General features: G+C 33.3%; 1 protein-coding gene and 1 pseudogene across 5 annotated transcripts; one reads left to right on the top strand and one right to left on the bottom strand.

The window, feature by feature from the left end:
* Nucleotides 1-2,653: 2,653 nt before the first annotated feature.
* On the bottom strand, nucleotides 2,654-15,190 carry LOC143605607 (NADH dehydrogenase [ubiquinone] 1 beta subcomplex subunit 7 pseudogene; annotated as a pseudogene). Of its 4 annotated transcripts, none has more exons than XR_013148573.1 (2): nucleotides 14,819-15,190; nucleotides 2,654-2,767 (listed from the first exon to the last, which is right to left on the bottom strand). The product of XR_013148573.1 is annotated as an NADH dehydrogenase [ubiquinone] 1 beta subcomplex subunit 7 pseudogene, transcript variant X1 (transcript). The 4 variants fall into 4 exon arrangements; XR_013148574.1 differs by having other exon boundaries at nucleotides 14,815-15,190; XR_013148575.1 differs by lacking the exon at nucleotides 2,654-2,767 and adding an exon at nucleotides 10,676-10,790.
* A 2,067-nt stretch (nucleotides 15,191-17,257) lies between these two features.
* LOC143605608 (protein ACCUMULATION AND REPLICATION OF CHLOROPLASTS 3, chloroplastic-like) lies at nucleotides 17,258-20,084 on the top strand (the record flags this gene model as incomplete). Its single annotated transcript, XM_077081661.1, has 5 exons — nucleotides 17,258-17,614; nucleotides 19,006-19,064; nucleotides 19,496-19,560; nucleotides 19,696-19,830; nucleotides 19,984-20,084. Coding segments are annotated over exons 1-5 (698 nt in total), but the record flags the coding sequence as incomplete, so codon positions are not given.
* Nucleotides 20,085-20,674: the final 590 nt, after the last annotated feature.

The following is a 20,674-nucleotide window of genomic DNA, read 5'->3' on the forward strand; positions in this document are numbered from 1 at the left end:
ACGCTTTCTTCTTCTGTAGCCACAGCCTCCCTTCAGTTCATCTTCTCCAGCCCTTCATTTCATCCAAGATTCTGTAAACAATGAAGTATGCATTTTTTGTCATTGGTTTCTGGCAAGATTTTAACTTTGGTGAAACTTTTGTTAAAAACCATATTCCGGCAAGATTCTAACTTTGGTTGCATTTTTTGTAGGGTCTTGTTAGTAATGCTTGTGGCTGTAGCATTGTGGCATGAACGAAAGATGCGGGTTTGGTTTAAAAAAAAGAGGACGACTGTGAATGCCATCATCGTCGATGCCAAAAAGAAGACGACTGTGAATGCCATCATCGTCTATGTGGAGTCTCCTCCTCAGTCGTCTCCATCACTGTTCCCACTGTCTTTGATTCGGTCAATGCCATCATCGTCGATGCCATCACTGTCGATGCTATCATCGTCGATTCCATCACCGTTGTATTTTTGCATTCAGTATCTTTTTTTTGCTTTTAATTGATGTTTGAATGCATTTAGTCATTAGCTTTCAATGTTGTGTTGTTTTGAATGCATTCAATCACTAGCTTTCAATGTTGTATGTTGTTTCAATGCATTCAATAGTACGGACCCGGGATTCGAACTTCTCAACATGGATTATATATAAGGTGTTATTATATAACCTTAGGTGAGATCCTTGCATGGGGTATGGAATCCCACAACTTGTTCCTAGTTGTAACCTAAGGTGGGATCCTTGATAATAATAATAATAATAATAATAATAATAATTGTATTAACTAAATAATTTCATTAAAAACGACCTAATACTCTTAATTTCCGGCAGGCAAAATGTTCGTGATAGTTGAGAGATAATGGAGAGAGAGAGAGAGGCGATGGATTTTGTGGTTGGTAGGTGGAGTGGTGGATATAAATCAATCAATTATTAAATATAAGTTTTAGGACCGAATTCATTACTTTCGGATAATTTTTGAAGACCTGGAGTTTTTATTACCGAAATGTAAAACAGACTAACAGGCGAACCGAACCCATATGAAAACTGAAACCAAAATCAAACGGTTTTTAAAAAACTAATATTTTGGTTTTGGGGAAGTTTAAGCCAATAGTGAACCTACTTTCCACCAACTTCATTTCTCTCTCCTTTTTTCATATTTTGAAAAAAAATTCCTTAATTGCCCCGTTTTTGTTCACCGCCGGTTGTTTGTTCGCCGCCGGTTGCCATTCCTCGCCTTCGTCGTCACTATCTCCGCCTCCACCTTCGCCATCGCCACCACCACTGGTTTACACCCCTCTATTACTATCACCGTCTCTACCTCCATCGACCACACACCGGTACTAATCTTTAAATGTAATTGTTGTTGTTCGGTTAATCTAATGTATCATATAAATTCTCTTTTTTATCGGTCAAATACATCTAAGATATTTGCAAGCATATTGACATTTGTATACTTTGCAGGACCGACAATGGACGTTGTTGGTCCGTTTAACCAAACTAATTCATGTTCGGATGATGAAACTTGTGCATACCCATACACAGACGAAAGATGCGGGAAACACTCATATTATAGGTCGGTTTTTAATGAAATAATTTAGTTAATATATATTATTATTAAAATAGTTTAAATGTATAAATAACAAAAAAAAACAAAATAACCGGGTGGAAGGGGTTTGAACCCGCGACCTACCAATACCGTAACAATTGATCTTACCAAGCTGGGCTACCAGCGACGCGCAATTTATGCTATGATTGATTATATATATAATGAGCTGAAATATGAGATCCCATCTTAGGTTACAACTAGGAACCAAGAAGTGGGATCTCATACCCCAGGCAAGGATCCCATCATAGGTTACAACCACCTGGGTATAAATACATCTCAGCCTCTATTATTGGTTCTCATTCATTCAAAAATCTTTTCTCTCTCGCAAATCACTTTTTAGCCGAGAACCACCTCTTGCTTAATCTAAACACATTAAGTTGCGATATTGATATGTGTTTGTTGTCTCATAGGTAAATGAGCAAAGGCTCAATCTAATTTCTCTGAAACCAGTGTTCTTGAAGAAATTGAGAGTTTTGTGCCCTTAAGAGTTCTCGGTTGATATCATGGGTTATTGGGAATTAGGATTTTCGGTTGATGTTTTAGGGTTTAAAAGAGTTTTTCGGTTGATGTTTTAGGGTTTAAAAGAGTTTTTCGGTGACTTGGAGAAGACAACACACTTACCAAGAAGGAACCCAAATGGTTGACTTTTGTTGACCGAGATCCCACTGTCTTGACAGAGAACTAGTGTTCTCGGTTCTCGGTTGATCTTCTTTGACAGAAAACTCAAGATGTAACCGAGAACTCATTGACAGAGAACCCATATTGTTGACCGAAATCACATATGTGGACTTAAAACTCACTGTTGGGCTTAATTGTTATTCTGTTTTATCTTATGACCCAATTCACTTATAAATCATAGACTGATTTTGAATATTATCAAATGAATATTTATGTCCACTAACTTGATACGTTTGGTGCAGAAATGACTGATCAGGCTTCGTTAAAATTTGTGGATACTCATAATATTGTTGGACATCTATTTGATCCAACCACCAAATCTCTGCACTCATTACTGTCTACCAGTTTTACCATTTTACCCATGTTGAGTAATTTCAATGAATCAGACACTTAGACAGAGATAGTACCTCCTTTTTATTAACAAGGATCAAAATATTCATACATTCTGAAAACACAAAACACATCAACTGGAAGTCCAAACTCAAGTCACCAATTTAAAGCACCCTGTCAACATTTTAAATATCTTTTAGTATAAAGTATTTTCAACAAAAAAATCACAAGAATAAACATTTTTTAGTGTACACACTCACACACACACACACACACGACTGTCATAGAAAAAAAGTTACCTATTTCCTGCCATATTTATCAAGAAACTGGTAGCATATAGAATAAGGGTTCAACACAATAGATGCTACAATGGCAAGCATAAGAGGTAGTAACCTGACTCCTAATAACTAATATAGTAGCTTCTTAAGAAATACAAATATTGGATAATGGTATATACCAAGCATGCTAAATGTTAATTACTTGGCAAAAAACAAAGCCCAAACTAAAGATAAAAACAATGATTGAAATCATTACTTTTGTGTGACACTGACTATCTTTCTTAGTGGCTAAATTCATTCCTTCATTGATACAATTACTCGTGCATATACAACTAGAAATACATATATATAATTGCAACTTACTTTTATTTTATCAACTACCTAATAAACTAACTGTTAATGATTCTTCACAGGGGTTGAATCCACTCATGTCATCTTAAATCTACAGAAGTTGAATCCACTCATGTCATCTATCAGCAGAGTTCTTGTTCAGCATCACCAAACAATCAGATATTATTTTTGATCAGTAAAGTGACTGCTAAGGAGGCTCTAAATTACAAGTTTTTAGAAGCAACAAAAAAAGGTTGTTTTTGAGTATTGTTTTTTCTTTTATAAGGTTGCAGTGCTGTAATATTTATTTTTAAATCAGTTCTATCAAATATTGAAATTTTAACATCAAATTAATAGTCTTTTCATTTTTGTTAAAAAAACAAACAGATCATTTGTTTTGGTTTTAAACTCAACTGTTCATATTTTGTTTTTGTTTCCAATAAATCAAAAATTACAAACTATTAACGTATTAATTTGGGCTAAAATTTGGCAAAACAGCAAATCCTTTGAATAATTTTAATTTATTTTTTTATGAAAAAGGTAATTGTTTAGTGAAACCTCCATTATACAACAAAAACTATGATTGATCTAAAGATTTAGTAATTCGTTTACAAACCATGAAAAATACTCATCATAGATGAGAATATTTAACAAAATCATTTGAAATGAAAATTCTTAATAAAAAAATAAAAATCTGAAAGCGGTTTGTAAACTGGACCATTTGTGTGATTCAGGATGTCCATTCGATCGCATCCGCTTTGTTTTCGAATGATAATGATAATGTTGAGGAATTTGGCCGGTGGTTACCGAAAAACGCCGTACACCGTAACCATCTTTTTAAATGCCGGAAAGAAACCACCGACAGACTGCGTAAAGTTGTTTTTTGGTTCCTACGTTGTGTCGGTTCGGAAAATTGTTCCGTGATTGAGTTATACATATATTGATTCTCAAAAGGATACGAAGAAATGATGTTGTAGAGAATTCGCTGGTGTTTGAGGGTTTATATAGGGTATATGATGGTGGGGGGAAGTGGTGGAGATGGTTGGAGGAGATGCGTCGTGTCGGAGACGTAGGTTGTTGGAGATGGTAGTTATTTAACAGTTACTCTCTCCGTTCTATTACAAGTGTTTACATTTTTTTTTTATTTGTCTACTTACAAGTGTTCATTTTCAAAATTTATTACCTAATTTTCAAGTTTACCTTTAAACACAGAACTAGTATTAATAAACGATATTGATGGACCCACTTTTCAATAACATTGGTAAAAAAAAGTAATCATTTAATTCACCTTAAACTTTGTGTTTTTCAAACATTGACACTTATAATAGGATGAAGGGAGTATTTAATTAGTTAATTTAATGAAATAGAGAAATGTAATATGCCTAGTTTAGGGAGAGTAAATATGTAATTGATTTTTAAAAGATGGGTAAATATGTAGTGAGAGAACTTAGCATGAGGATATACGACAAGAGGACCCATACAAAACTTGAGACATACGACGACTTAAGGCCACACAAGATAAGACATAAAAATACAAGGATGCGACCATAAATTTTTTTGTAGACATACCGTCTATATCTCCGGATACAAATGATGTCTCTGAAGGTCAGCCATTTTGTTTGTAGACACCATCTGTTTTAATATAATAATGGCTAAACGAATTATGAATTGTGAATATGGTAATTGGTAGAATAGTTTGAAAAAACAAAACTACAATTAATGGGCATACGGCAAACGCTTAGCATGTTTTAATTAAGGCCATGAGATATACTCTAACCTATACATAGGTTAAATTGATATGACACTTTAAAAATGGATTAAACCACTCCCCACTTGTGTTAAGTGTGTTAAAATGACCCATGGGTTATACTTTTAACGGGTTAAAATGAACAATATGCATTAATTATGTATTAATTACTAATTGATTTGTTATATTAATTATGTGTTAAGTGGGGGTTAAACCATTTTCTTTGAATGATATAGAGTGAAAGAGAAAAAAAATGAGTGATGCGAAGCTTATGTGGAATTAAGATAGGTTAGAGTAAACCTCATGGCCTAGTAGTGATCAGTTTGACTTTGTTGCATGCATTAAATAGGTTTTTTTTTCTTCCTTTTGTTTTTAAGTATAGCACAAGCCTATAATCCCATATCATGGTCTCTATTTAAACATATTATCACCTAAGTTTTTTCCCACTGTTATGATGTGTTTCTAAGCTTCAAATCCCACTGTTATGTTTTCAACTGTGTACGTTGATGTTCAAAGATCTTGGATTTTATTTTGTTAAAATATAAATAAGTTTAGGATTAGTTTTTAATGGTAAGTTGACTATGTTCGTTGATTTATTATTGTTTTTTCTTTTGTTTTTTTTTTCTCCTGGCCTTATCTTTTTTACATTGGATACATTATGATTGCTAATACCATTATATTATGATAGAAACACAAATTTCTTCAGGTCGATTTATGATCAAAACTAACGTATGAAAACAACTTTTTTAGTTTTCTTTTAAAAATTCATATTCATTATTATGATATACATAATATACACGAAAACATAAAAACATAATACATAGTTGTGTCTTAAATTTTTTTCTCGACATTCAGTTATAAATTTTGTTGAATAGAAAGTTGTATTCAAACTAGAGTACTTTTTATTATCATTTTAAGCTATACAATTATCGGTGCTTTATCGGCATCATGACGAACTGAACCAATTTTGGATGAACAACATCGATACCAGTATCGACATTACTCGAACTGATTCCGACTAAACAACACTGGTACCGATATCAATATCAAGTCCAATGCAATAACTTAACACTCCTATATAAGAAAAAAAAAACTAGAAAAAATTAACAAAAATAACACATAATAAAGCAATTAAAAACAAAACAATTAAAAAACAATTTTTTTTGCTTGAAATCGTTTTGTTGAATAAAAAATATGAATATATATATAAGACTTTCCGTGAACATTTTTTTTAAGCTTGATATAAACAAGAAAATAACATTAAAGCTTTTTTTATTTTTAATTTATTTTTTATCTACCTTATACAGAAATTTTATTGAAATATAAGATTAGTAGTGAGAAAATATAAGTCAAAAAAACCATTTTAATAAATACTTTTCAATTCACCTATTTTATTAAATACTTTTCCTCACTCCCTTATTTTGGTAAAAAAACTCTCCTATAGAAACATAACGTAATAACTTATTAGCTGAGTTTGGTTCACCAGCATGCCGAAGTACGCTATGGTAGGGCAAGCCGTACAACCCACGTAACATTTTTGCTGTCAATTTCTTTTATATATACATTTAAAAACTTTTTATTAAAAAATATATATGAATCTTAATCTACCTAATATATAATGGGCACAATATTTTTTATCCATATTTTATTTAAGCTATTGGACCCAAACTAAACTTAAAATAAAAAAATTAAGCAATTAACTAAAACATACCGCATTACGACCGAATGAACTCCAGATTTCTAGACCCGATCCTTTTTTGGTGAAGATCAACGATCAACTTCCATGAACTAAATGTCTAGGTAGGTTTTTTGTGTTTTGATTGTGAATGCTATGAGGGCTACATACCCCCAGGTATCAAGTATACCCGTTACTTTGTTAAAAAAATTCAAGATGAACACGTGTATGTTTGAGAACATAAACTAGCATGGGAATGTTCACTTTAAAGAACGAACATGAACACATATATTTGTTCAATTGAGTGCTCATTTCCGTGTTAGTTTGTTTACAGTCCTAAATATTATTATTATTATTATTATTATTATTATTATCATCATCATCATCGGAAACTAAATTCTAAATTACAAGTGTTCTTTGTGATATGATTTTATAAGGAATGTTGTAAACTACATGCTTTATACCTATTATATAAATATATATATATATATATATTTGTTATATGTATTTTATTTTACCAGTGTAATAAACGTATACAATATTCCTTTTATTCATATAAATATTTACAGGTAGTTCCAACTTAACCATAAATGAGTTATCAAGATAGATTATTGTATGTTAAGACAAACTGTCTTTAGTGAATAACATGGGCACACTTTAGGAAAACCATAGTCAACTTTGATTACAAAAGTATAAGGTGTACCTAGATGTTTGTTTCTGAAAGCAGGGCGGAAGGCAAGAGCTTCACGTACATGAGACATCGTTAAAAAGAACTGTTTATCTTCATCCTTGGTTGTTAAATTACCCTCCAACAACCCAGTTATGTCAAATACTGACCTAATTTGACCCGAATGTGCATTAGTCGGCAACTCAAAGCCCTAAGGTACTTTCAAGATGACGGTGAGCACAACTTTTTAAGCCAAAATCATGAACCAATAAGTTTTTGTTTGAATGCGGAAACAAGTATCATGAACCGATATATTTTAAGATAGGTTCTTACAAAATGGGCATAAGAATCGCCCGATCAACCGTCTATTCGTGTTAACTAGTTAGGCAAACCTATGTTTCTAAAAATCGTTAACACTGCATAAGTTTCAAGCAAAAGGTCAACTATCATTGATTTACATATAACCATTAAGCTCCGACTATTCAACTTGTTTCATTATAATCATCCAGCTCCTAAAAGTAATCACAAGGCATCCGAATATCATCCGGTTTTGCTTTGTATCATACAATGTTGGAAAACAAATATTATATTCTACAGACTTGATTATTGTTTTGTCCATGTGGTTCGTCGAAAATCTTGCTTTTCATTCATACACTTCATTTCTCCTATAATCCTTTGTAGTTACCACTAATCATTTCTCGTATGGACTTACATGACAAGAAATAAGAATCAACATTAAATCATACACGAAAACGACTTAGGGATGAAAATCATGATTTTCAACTAACCAAATTAACTCAATTCTAATGACCTTGTCACAAAAGAGCGTTTATTATCAACAAGAATATCAAATATGTAGAACTTTAATACATGATTTTAAATAATTTCAATACATTTTATAAAAACTAAAAGGTTACATTTGTAACTTAGTTTGAAGTGAAGGTGCTTAATATGAAAGTAAAGTTGATATATATATATATGACCTAAAGTCTAACAACACACTTCAAACGTTCAGTCACACCTAACACCACCAAGAAACCCTAGTACACACACTGCCGCCGTCTCCGGCGACCAAGAAGACACAAATATATTTTTCCGACGAACTCTTGTTTTCCGGCGACCACATTTCCATCCGTTTTGCTTCAAAGAGGTACCGGCCACCGGGTTAATTATATTATTCTTTATATTTACTTACACAAACTACGTATGTTTATATATAGTTGTTTACATATTATTACATTAACAAGAATGACAATAACGTGCTCTACTCCACTTTTTATACAGATCTACTGTTAATGGCTTCGGATTTCTTTATTTACGGAACACATAACATTTGCTACGACGTTTTCTTGAGCTTTAAAAGGTACTTAATCTTTTATTTTATATATATGTGAAAACTTAATAATATGACTTACATGCTTATTCTACCATAAGTACCTTGATATTCAATGCCAAGGTATAGTTAACAGATCTAAGTTAACAGACACAAGCAAACTCGGCAATCTATTTAATATACATAAATTATGGTTGTTAAAACTTTATCCAAAGTAATAGTTATGTTTGACATGAAACACTTTTAGAAAATTATTATGATTGTATAAATTTAAGGAATTCATAAATCCATTTTTTGGAGATAAAAGCTTATGTAAAGAAGTATGTCAAAACAAAATGTGTAGTTTATTACTTTATCCTATAAATTTTGTTTTCTGATTTACATTTTTTTTTAATTTCAACAGGAACAATCTGTTTCTTATACACGCGTAACTTGGAGTTGATACTCTTCAGATCCACGGTGACAGTTAGTTGAGAGGGGGTGACTCAAAGGTCCTGTATAACAGGATCATCTACTATTCCCCGCCCCCAGCTATCGCTATATCGGCGTCTTCCTCGAGAAGGCTAAGATGACCCTCGACCCCGAGGACGACCATATTACACTTCTGGTCTGGAGGTCGTATCCTGTCCTGCTGATCTGGCTCACTTTCGAGTGCTATATTGATCTCGAGAAATCAGGATACCGTTTGGGGGTTAAAAGAGATTAACCCCTACCATCTGGTCTACTTTTGCAGGCCGGGGGAGTCGCTAACAAGATGCAACTTTTAATAATGAAGATGCATGATAATATATGTGGCTGTTGTCTGTTTTTGTTTTTGTGTTAATGTGTAATGATGATTAACATTTTGCTACAATTATGAATGACTTGCTTGATGCTTATATATTTAAAACTTTTTTACTTTTATTTTGTTGTGTTCGCTTTCTTTTATATACTTTCATTATTAGTATGCTAAATTGTTTTAGGAAGTTTAACCGTGTTGTTACACAATTAATCGTTTCGGTTAGGCTGATAACCAAATCCAGACTGCTATGGCTAAAATTTAAAACTTAACATCACTGACCAACCATTTTTTACTTGTAAACACATAAATTGTATGTATAACAACTAGAATTATGTGAAAAATGGAGGCATAAAAGCTAGAATGTTATATGAACGGCTCAGTATAGGTTAACCGAGGGTACACAATATAAACCAGTAACCGGTTTTTGGTTAACTCAATTATCGATTAATTTTGGTTTGGTTTTCGGTTCGGTTAACGTGTCGGTTATCGCTCACCTCTTGTTAATATATAATAATGGAACCAGATGGTATAGTTAAATCCTTAACCACTGTTGTTGGAAGTTTCATTCAAGATAAGTTTCATTATAACCTCTTAGATTAACATATTGGCCACTTTGGATTGGGACATGGATGCACTAGAGGAAGCCATTAATAATTCCAATGCAGAAAAGATGTTGCATGAGTGTGCTATGCTGGATACATACCAGTGATCACCTTTTCCTTTTTTAATGAATATTAATTAATGAAAATTCAATATTGTCCAACTTTCTAATTTTGTCCAACTTTCCTTTTTGCTTAATTTTCGTCGAGAAAATTACGAAAATTACTGTGTTAGTTCCCGTGGTTTTTAAACAGAGTCACTTTTAGTCCCTGAACAAAAACTTGAACTGTTTTACTTCCTACGGTTTTTAAGCGGGGTCACTTTTAGTCCCTCCGTCAATTTCAACTTATTTTTTCCATCCAAATATGCTTGCATTAATCTAATGCCATATTTCTTCTAGTTGATGACTTTTAACACATCAGTATTATACAAAACTAATGAAGTTAATATGAATTTTCTTACTAAACAACAATTTAACTTAATCAGAGCCTTTGAGAAACAACTGAAATATTGCCACCTGACAAAGATGGTACAAAACAGAATAATAAACATATGTGCAGGGAGGTAGATAGATGGTTTAAACAAAAGCCAACCACCAAATCTCTGCACTTATTACTGTCTACCAGTTTTACCATTTTACCCATGTTGAGTAATTTCAATGAATCAGACACTTAGACAGAGATAGTACCTCCTTTTTATTAACAAGGATCAAAATATTCATACATTCTGGAAACATAAAACACATCAACTGGAAGTCCAAACTCAAACTCACCAATTTAAAGCACCCTGCAAACATTTTGAATATATTTTAGTATAAGTATTTTCAACAAAAAATCACAAGAATAAACATTTTTTAGTGTATACACACACACACACACGACTGTCATATCAAACAAAATTATCTCTACAGCGACGATATAAAGCAACAAAATTTCACGCATCCACTTTATATTTGTGTACATAAACTGGAAGACAAAATTTATCTCCAATAGACAAGATAACAGACACACTTGCATACACATATAACTACCATTATTGGGCTAACTAAACATTGTACAAAAGATTAAGATTTTAAGTCAAATCATTCGAAGTTTTAAAACAATGCAAGAAAGATGATGTTGAGCTTTAGCAATCACACCATGCGTAAAAACTAGATATGTATATGGCATGCTTTGACTTTCCCAGTTTGAGGTTGTTGACTACTTGACTTGTTGTAAGTTCCTAAATACATAAAATCATAAACCTTGTATCCCAAGTCCCTAAAATGTCCACTTGCCCAGTCCTTATTAAATATGCAAACCTAGTATTTCGCAAAGTCAATTGACACATTTCACTCATTAAACGTTCTTCGGAATCTCTGTAAGCTAATGTTTCTAAGCAGGTCAAATATAGCTTATCTGCACAATCATTCTTGGACTATTCACATAAAAGAGTTACCTATTTCCTGCCATATTTATCATGAAACTGGTAGCATATAAAATAAGGGTTCTACAATGGCAAGCATAAGAGGTAGCAACTTGACTCCTAATAAGTAATATAGCAACATCTTAAGAAATACAAATATTGGGTAATGGTATATACCAAACATGCTAAATGTTAATTACTTGGCAAAAAACAAAGCCCAAACTAAAGATAAAAACAATGACTGAAATCATTCTAATGTATTGTTCATTACGTTTGTGTGAAACTGACTTATCTTTCTTAGTGGCTAAATTCATTCCTTCATTGATACACTTACTCATGTATATACACCTAGAAATACATCTAGAGAGAAACAATATAATTGCAACTGACTTTTATAAGAACCGTATAATTGCAACTTACTTTTATTTTATAAACTACCTAATGAACTAACTGTTAATGATTCTTCACAGGCTAGCAAAACACTGTCTGACGATACACTGTCACTCAATCTAAATCTACAGAAGTTGAATCATTCATGTCATCTATCAGCAGAGTTCTTGTTCAGCATCACCATTCACCAAATAATCAGATATTATTTTTAATCAGTGACTGTGCTAAGAAGGCTCTAAATTACAAGTTCTTAGAAGCAGGAAGTATAATAATGTAGTCAAAACCAACAAATCACAAATTCTTAAAATCAGATAGTCTAGCATCACAGCCAGAACACACACAAATACCCAATTTATCCAAACAAAACAAAACAAAACAAAACACTTAATCTACATTATCCCCCAAATTCAGATCAAACAAAACCCTGGATCAAATCAAACCACAATAAAAATCCAGAAAACCTAACTTCATCATCAAACAATACCAAACCACCAAATTTAAGCAACAATTTGAAACTCACAAAACAATATCACCTATCCGATACAACTAGACCAAATCAAATAATCACATATGATCATTAACCAACAACTCACAAATTCTTAGTATCAGATAGTCTAATATCACGGTCAAATCACACACCAGTCCCCAAATTAATCCCCCAATTTCATTCAAAATCATTCAGATCAAACAAAAACCTAGCTTGAAACAGGAATCAAACAAAAATCCAAATCCACAAATAACTGGAACAGAATATCATCATCAAACAAGAATAAACAGCCAAATTAAACAACAATTCCAAACTCACAGACCTAAACTGCCGATCTGATACAATTAGGATAAATCAAGCGTTCACAGTTTTAGAGAAATTAAAAATAACGCTTTCCCTGTCCCTAACAGCATCCAGCAGCATACAATTATCACAGATCAATCTGACCATACAATATCATCCAATCTAAATCTACAGAACTGAATCCATTCAGGTTATCTACTAGCAGAAGTCTAGTCCAGCATCACCAAACAAACATATATTATTATCAATCAGTACCAAAGTGACTGTGCTAAGAAGCCTCTAGATTACAAATTCTTAAAAGCTAACAAGACACAAATCACATTTTAGAGAAATTAAAAATAACGCTTTCCCTGTCCCTAACAGCATCCAGCAGCATACAATTATCACGGATCAATCTGACCATACAATATCATCCAATCTAAATCTACAGAACTGAATCCATTCAGGTTATCTACTAGCAGAAGTCTAGTCCAGTATCACCAAACAAACATATATTATTATCAATCAGTACCAAAGTGACTGTGCTAAGAAGCCTCTAGATTACAAATTCTTAAAAGCTAACAAGACACAAATCACACAAGAATCCTCAATTTAATCAAATAAAATAAGACACTTAATCTACATAATTTATCAAGTTCATTCAAAAACATTCAGTTTAAGCATAATCACAAATATAGGATTTGTGAAAACCAACAAATAACAAAATCTTAAAAGCAGAGAGTCTAGTATCACAGTCATATCACACACATATCCCCAATTTAATAGCATCTAATCTAAACCTACAGAAGTTGAATTCATTCATGTTATCTCTCACCAGAAGTCTAGTTCAGCATCACCAAATAAACATACATTAGTATTGTTATAATAATAATAATAATTATTATTATTATTGGTAACACACACGAATCCCCAATTCAAACAAATCTACACAATCCCCCAAATTCAATCAAACAAAACCCTAGATTGAATCACAAATCAAACCACAATCCAAATCCACAAAACCTAACATCATCATCAAACAACAAACAATAAATCCAAACATCAATTCCAAATTCACAAAACCTAAGTCGCCGAACCAATACATTTAGGGCAAATGACATGATCATATATCATCATTAATCACTCCTAAGAAGCCTCTATCCAATATTAACATAGAACCACGCCAAAAATGATTTCTGAGAACCAACAACTAGCATATTCCTAGTATCAGAGAGTCTAATATCACTATCAAATCACACACACATATCCCCGATTTAATAGCATCCAATCTAAATCTACAGAAGTTGAATCCATTCATGTTATCTCTCACCAGAAGTCTAGTTCAGCATCACCAAATAAACATATATTATTATCATTATCACTATTATTATTATTATTATTATTAATGTGATGATGCTAAGAAGCTTCTATCCAGTTAAGATAAATGACACAAAAAAAGATCTATAAAACCAACAAATCACAAATTCTCTATGCAGTCGATATCGCCGACATATCGGTAATATATCGGTTATAGGTCCCTTTGTAAAGTATCGGTGCAAAATATTGGTCCCAATATTATTGCCAATCTTGACCAATATATCCCTTGATATCAGTGTTTTAAGTCTCAATTATCAATTTTTAGTGTTTAATGTTAGTGGTTTAAGTCTTAACAAGTTCCTACTTGCTACAATAGTTAGTGTTTTGCAAGTCGTAAAAGATTAATTTGTTAATAATTTGTTAATGTTAAGATAGTATACCGAATTCTTAGTGTTAATTGCCACATATATTAATTTTGCCTGATATTAAAATTACCGATATCCAAACCCAAACCGATGTATCAGAGAGTCTAAATTCACAGTCAAACCACATACAAATCCCCAATATAATCAAATCTACACAAACCCCCAAATTCAAATCAAGCAAAACCCTAGATCACAAATCAAACCATAATCCAAATCAATACCATCAGAGAGTCTAGTATCACAGTCAAATCACACACATATCCCCAATTTAATAAAATCCAATCTAAATCAACAAAAGTTGAATCAATTCATTTTATCTATTATTATTATTATTATATTATTAATATTATTATTATTATTAACGGATTAGCCAGTACCAGAGTGACTATGCTAATAAGCCACACACAAATCCCCACATTAAAATCAAACCAAACCCTAGAACACAAATCAAACCACAATACCATCAATTCAAATAATCAAATTGAAGCACCAATTCGAAACTCACAAACCTAAATCGCCGATCCGATCCAATTAGGGCAGCATAAAATCAAATCACGCATTAGCAGTTTTCGGAACGAGAGGAATCGCGTTTCCTTGTCCTTGCTTATTCGCCTGCTTGAGCTTCTGCATCTGCAGCATCCGTTCCATCACAAGCTCGTACTCGCACTTCTCGTAAGTGTGACGCTCGTCTTCGCACTTCCACGGGAGGTAAAACTCCGACTGACGGCACTTGTTGAGCGGAATGAGTAAGTGTGCGCACTGGTCACGGTACGCCAGTGGGACCTTGGCTTCCACCATTTGGCTTTGTGTGGCGATCATGGGTTTTGATGAGCCTTCAGCCTCCATTGTTGTTTGTTGTTTCGGTAACGAGCTGCAGGGTGAGTTTATGTTTAGGGTATGGGTGAGTGAAAGTGTTGAAAGATAGCTGGAGCTCATTTATGTTGGTTTACCACATGTTTTACTACCCGACCCGACCCGACCCGACCCGACCCGAGTAAAAGTTTTTTAACATCTTCTTTGGTAAAAGTAAAACCTTTATATATGTTTTTTTAACATGTCTCTTTGATTATGATGAGAGACAGAGACTGAGGCTGTGTGCGGTTCAGTTTGATTCGGTTTGGTTAAACCGAGAACAAAGTCATCGGTTAATTAATTAGTTTTTGGTTAATCGGTTTGGTGTATTCAATTAATTTGTCGGTTTTGGTTCGGTTAAAATCATTCTCATCCTATCCACCATAATACGTGAGTAGAGTTTTTATATTTTAAGAAATGGTTTATGATGTTATAAGTAGAGGAGAGGGAAAATGCATTGACTTTTGTGTATATTTGAGAAGTCAATGTTCAACTCATATAATTTTTAAATATTTGTTTAAAGTGATTGTGAGTGAAGGAAAGAGAAAAAAATAATGATAACCGAGGGTACAAAAAATTGTATGTGTGTGTGTGTATGAATGGTTTGGTGAAGTTAATTTCGATTAACTTTGAGTACAAAAAATTTCGATAACCGTTTTTTGATTAATTTTGATTCGGTTTCATTGGTTTTAGTTTAGTTATTGCTTGCACGTTGTTATGGGGGAGGGGGCATGGTAGGAGTTCATTCTATATCTGTACAATCAGTGATGGTAGTTCATATCGACATAGTTACTGTTAGTTTAGTTAACAATCAAAGTTAATTATTATTCTTATTAAACAACTAATTCAAGTTTGTGGTGGCTTTAACCAAAGTGTTAGATCAAAGGACTGAAATTGTCCAATAAGTAGATTTGAAAAGACAAAGGAGGGTTCAAACCTTGACCCATGAATCACAAGCTTTAACTACATCACACTTAACCACTTCACCAACTTATTTTATTTGTTATTATATTTTATTGAACAACAAGTTTCATTAGCTAAAGCGGCCCTCTACTAACAAGAAGCTAGAGGAGACCGAAAAACAACAAAACAATTACAAAAACCATGTTTTATAATTAATTTACAAGTATGACACGAGTAAACACGTGTATACGTTTAAGATAATCGGTTTGGATATCACTTAATACCACACCCGTTCATACCGATAAATAACCTCATACTCGAATTCCCGTCACATCATCCGTCCCAAATATTTCAAGTTTCGAATTTACCCGTAAGTTCAAATTCAGGTTCATTTATCATCCAAATGATATTCTATACTATATATAATGCACCACCCATGGACAAATTAAGACACCCAATTTTAAGTAATTTACAATTGCTTAAGCACATGGTACAACTATAAAGAGGGGTAGAGTAGTATTCTAACACTATGTTTAACATATCTTTTATAATTCTTCAAATTATTTACATCCTTGCCCCCTCAACTTTAATTAACATTTGGAAATTTAAAGAATAGTTATAATTTTGATCCCCATCTTTTAACCATATATTATTTATAATTTCACTTTTAACCCAAATTCCCCCACGATTTTTAAACGGTCATAACTTTTTCATACTTTAATATTTTGTTAAAAAAATTGCACCATAAAAACGAGCATCTTATTCTCTTTAATTTGAGTATGATATTGTCATAGTTTGTTTTCAGTTAAAAAAATAACATCTTACGTATAGACGTTTGTGGTCCGGTTTTGATGGTTTTAAACTAAGCCGTGAGCCAAGCCGTTTTTTGTCATCAAAAACTGAAACCAAACTGTTGAAAATTAAAACCCAACAAAAATAAACCATTAACAATGGTTAGATTATGGTTTCATTTGTACTTCACTACTAAATTGAGTTTAAAGTAAGAATTATTAATCCATGGTTTCAAATGGAACGCACCCAAAAATCTTTTATGTGAATATTAAGTCCTGCATTTCCCGCTGAATTGCGCGTGCAACCGGAAATAATAATAGGCCTCAAATATCCACATGGTAACTGACACTCTCGGTAGCTATCTTCAATCAAAACACTTGCTGTAACTCTCAAACGTGAACCCTAACTTCCTGCATCTCAATGGAGCTTCCATTAACCACCATCAACAACATCACACGCACCACATTATCTTCACCTTCATCTTCAATTAGCCCTAACTGTTCACTTGACGCCAATTACAACTTCACTCGCCACATTCCTTCTAAAAAATTAACAATCCGCGGCAATTCAAAGCGATTGCGTCTAATCGAATCGAGCTTCGGTAACCGGTACTCTTCGCCTTCGCCGATACTGTACCGAGAGGGAAATATATTGGAAGAGTCTGGAATTGTGGAAGTGATTGGAATTGGAAGCCGGAAGGATGCGGTTCTCGAGTTCTGTTTGCTCTCGCAGTCGCTTTCGCCTCGGTTTCGGTTCTGGTATGCGGTTGATTTTCGGCGTTTTTGGTTATTGATCGAATTGTGTGATTGTAGTGTGTATTGGTTTACTAGTTTTGTTTGCATTGGTTATGTTATGAGATAGAAATGTATGCTAGATGTGGATTTTTAGGATTATATGTGTAGTGGTGATGGAATAGAGCTGTGTATTGGTTCTGGTACGCGGCATTTTTGGATGTGTGTGTATTGTTTTACTAGTTTTCTTTGCATTGGTTATGTTATGAGATAGAAATGTATGCTAGATGTGGATTTTAGTCTTTTTAGGATCATATGCTTACTTGTAACTGTAATTGGTGAGTTAGCATTCAAAGCCTAAAATGAAATGTAGGACATGAAAATAATTATTATCTGTAATAATTAATAGAGATTGAAGTTATTGGTGACGTCAGCATAACTGTCTTTACCTGTAACACCTTTTTTTGTTGCTTGATGCAACTTTTTTATGCCTCGTTTACGGTTCTGGTACGCTGTCTATTTGCGGCATTTTTGGTGGTTGATCTAATTATGCGTTTGTAGTGTGTATTGATTTACTAGTTTTCTTTGCATTGGTTATGTTATGAGATAAAAGTGTATGCTAGATGTAGATTTTAGAATCATATGCTTACTTGTGATGGCAAATGACTAAATGGTGAATTCAAGAAGCAGCCAGCTCATGTATAAGCGTATAACCAATGTTGTAAAACTCGCCTAGCAGGCGCTAGTTGGGCGGTGGGGTACCGACTAGCGATTAATCGGGATATATATATATATATATATATTTCTATAATATTCTAAGCTTATTAATCCGATTTTAGTAATAGGTATATATTTTTTCAAATGCTTCAAATATTTTGACCCTTTTTTACTGAAATTTGATCAATTTTGACCGCCACCGAGAATAATCCCACTTGAGAATATTAGCTGAAGTCGCATCGGCAACCCAGTGATTAGCGAGTAACCGGCGACTAATCACCTTCTAGAACAGATTTTTACACCGCTGTATAACTATGAAATCATTTTTTTGGTTGTTTCAACCATTCTTTAATCGGATAGATCTTTAAATTTACATTCAAAAGCTAAAGATATCTGAAGTTGGATCTCTGAAGTTACTTGAAATGTTGGATATAAAATATTTTCTATAAAAGCTATGTAAATTGAAGTTTCTGGTGACATCAGCATAACTGTTTTCACCAGTAATCGTTTGTTTTGTTTGCTTGATGCTACTTTTGTAGAGTATCATTTTAGCTAATGTCTACCATAGTCAATTACTAAATCTTGCTTTCATTTCGATGATATTAACATGTTACATGCCTGTTGTATTTAAGCAAGATATTGGATATCTCTATAAGGAGGGTAAATGCTTATTATGTACGTGTATTTCTTTTTTATGGCAGGAATATTATTGTGGATGAAACATCTAAGGTGAAATTACAACAACGGTTACTTGGGGATGGTGAGTTATTGTTTATTTATTGACTAATATAGAGTTATATTGAGATAAAACACTTATTGTTCGCTGGTCAGGTTTGACATATATGCCATTGTTCCACATTCTCTTTGTTTAAAATTTGATATAAAGTTGGAAACAACATCATGCAAACTACTATAATGCAAGTAATCTAGACTCTAGAGTTGACTAAAGGGATACCTATCTGATTGAGAAATTGTTATGTATGTATTGAACTGAGTCTTAAGAGTTTACTAAAGGGACAACTAATTGATTGAGAGATTGTTATGTATGTATTGAACTGAATGTTAAGATTCTTGTAAGTTTGATCATCGACAGCATCTATTTTTATTTGAAAATTCTACTCGTTTGTCATATAGTGAAACTCATATCTATGTGAATTTTATTACTTACATGTTTGATGTTTCATTTCTCAGATTTGAGCAAAACAGCTGTGGAAAAGCGGATGTTCATGGAATCATGTTCAAAAGCGCTTATACTTGTTTGTACATTCCTTGACTCTTACCTATATGAAACTGCTTTCAAATAGATAAAAGTTTGCCACATTTTTGCCAAAGAATATTCTTTGTTTTTCATGTTCTTGTATCTATGTAAGCCATTTCTTTCTTTCCTCTAGGTGGCTGGGGCATCTTATGGCTCAGATCTTACCACGGTGCATGATATATTTGAATCAATAAAGCTTGCAAATGGCTTTACTGTAACCATCATTCTGAAGCCTTTCAGATTTGAGGGACAAAGGCGCCAAAATGAGGTTTTAATCTTCTTGTTTACTTAGTGAAATTTTTAGGAACACACAAAAGAATGATTCCATTAAATGTTTAGAAATGCCCGTATCGCCTTCTGCATTGTCATCATGTTACAACTTACAACTTACCTAATGCATGCTTTGTGCCTTTATCTTCAGGTTAAAGATTTACTCTGTAAACTTGAAGGGCTTACAGATTTCTGTATAAGTGAGTATTTTGTATCAGATCATCATCATCATCATCATCATCATCGTACTCAGTATATCCCACCAATAGCAAAGCTATAGTAGGGTCTGAGGAGGGTAAGATGTAGACAGCCTTACCTCTACCCCATAGGGATAGAGAGGCTGCTTCCGGTGAGACCCTCGGCTCGATAGTAGTTTTGCATCAAGCCTTGGACATAAGATGTCACACCCCGACCAAAGGCGGATTATACATCGGGGCGCCACATATTGTTTCATTACCCGTGACACTATTGGGTGTCAATATTTATTAATACACATTTATCGCGCGCGCGCAGCGCAACACAAGATAACATAAATCAACAAAAATCATTATATAATAAAGCAAAGTATTCGATCAACATATACTTGTCTTGATACATTTTAATCTAGGTCCAAAATAAAAGAAAACTTCCTACGTGACCTCAAGCTCCAAAACAGCTACTGCAAACCTGAACATGTGTTAAAATAAACGTCAAACACTTGCGTGTTGGTGAGAAATCAAGTTTAATGCAATACAGTAAATCTGCGCGCAACACGTGTATGTCTAGAGTTTAGCAAGGGTGTAATCAGATTGTGATCAAGCCTAAGATAGATCATAGCTCATAGTTCAATCCGTGCTCCCAAT

The sequence above is a fragment of the Bidens hawaiensis genome, unplaced genomic scaffold, assembly GCF_021521415.1.
Source record: "Bidens hawaiensis isolate Kalapana, Puna unplaced genomic scaffold, B.hawaiensis_p1.1 tig00070369_1, whole genome shotgun sequence".
Classification (NCBI taxonomy): Eukaryota; Viridiplantae; Streptophyta; class Magnoliopsida; order Asterales; family Asteraceae; genus Bidens; species Bidens hawaiensis.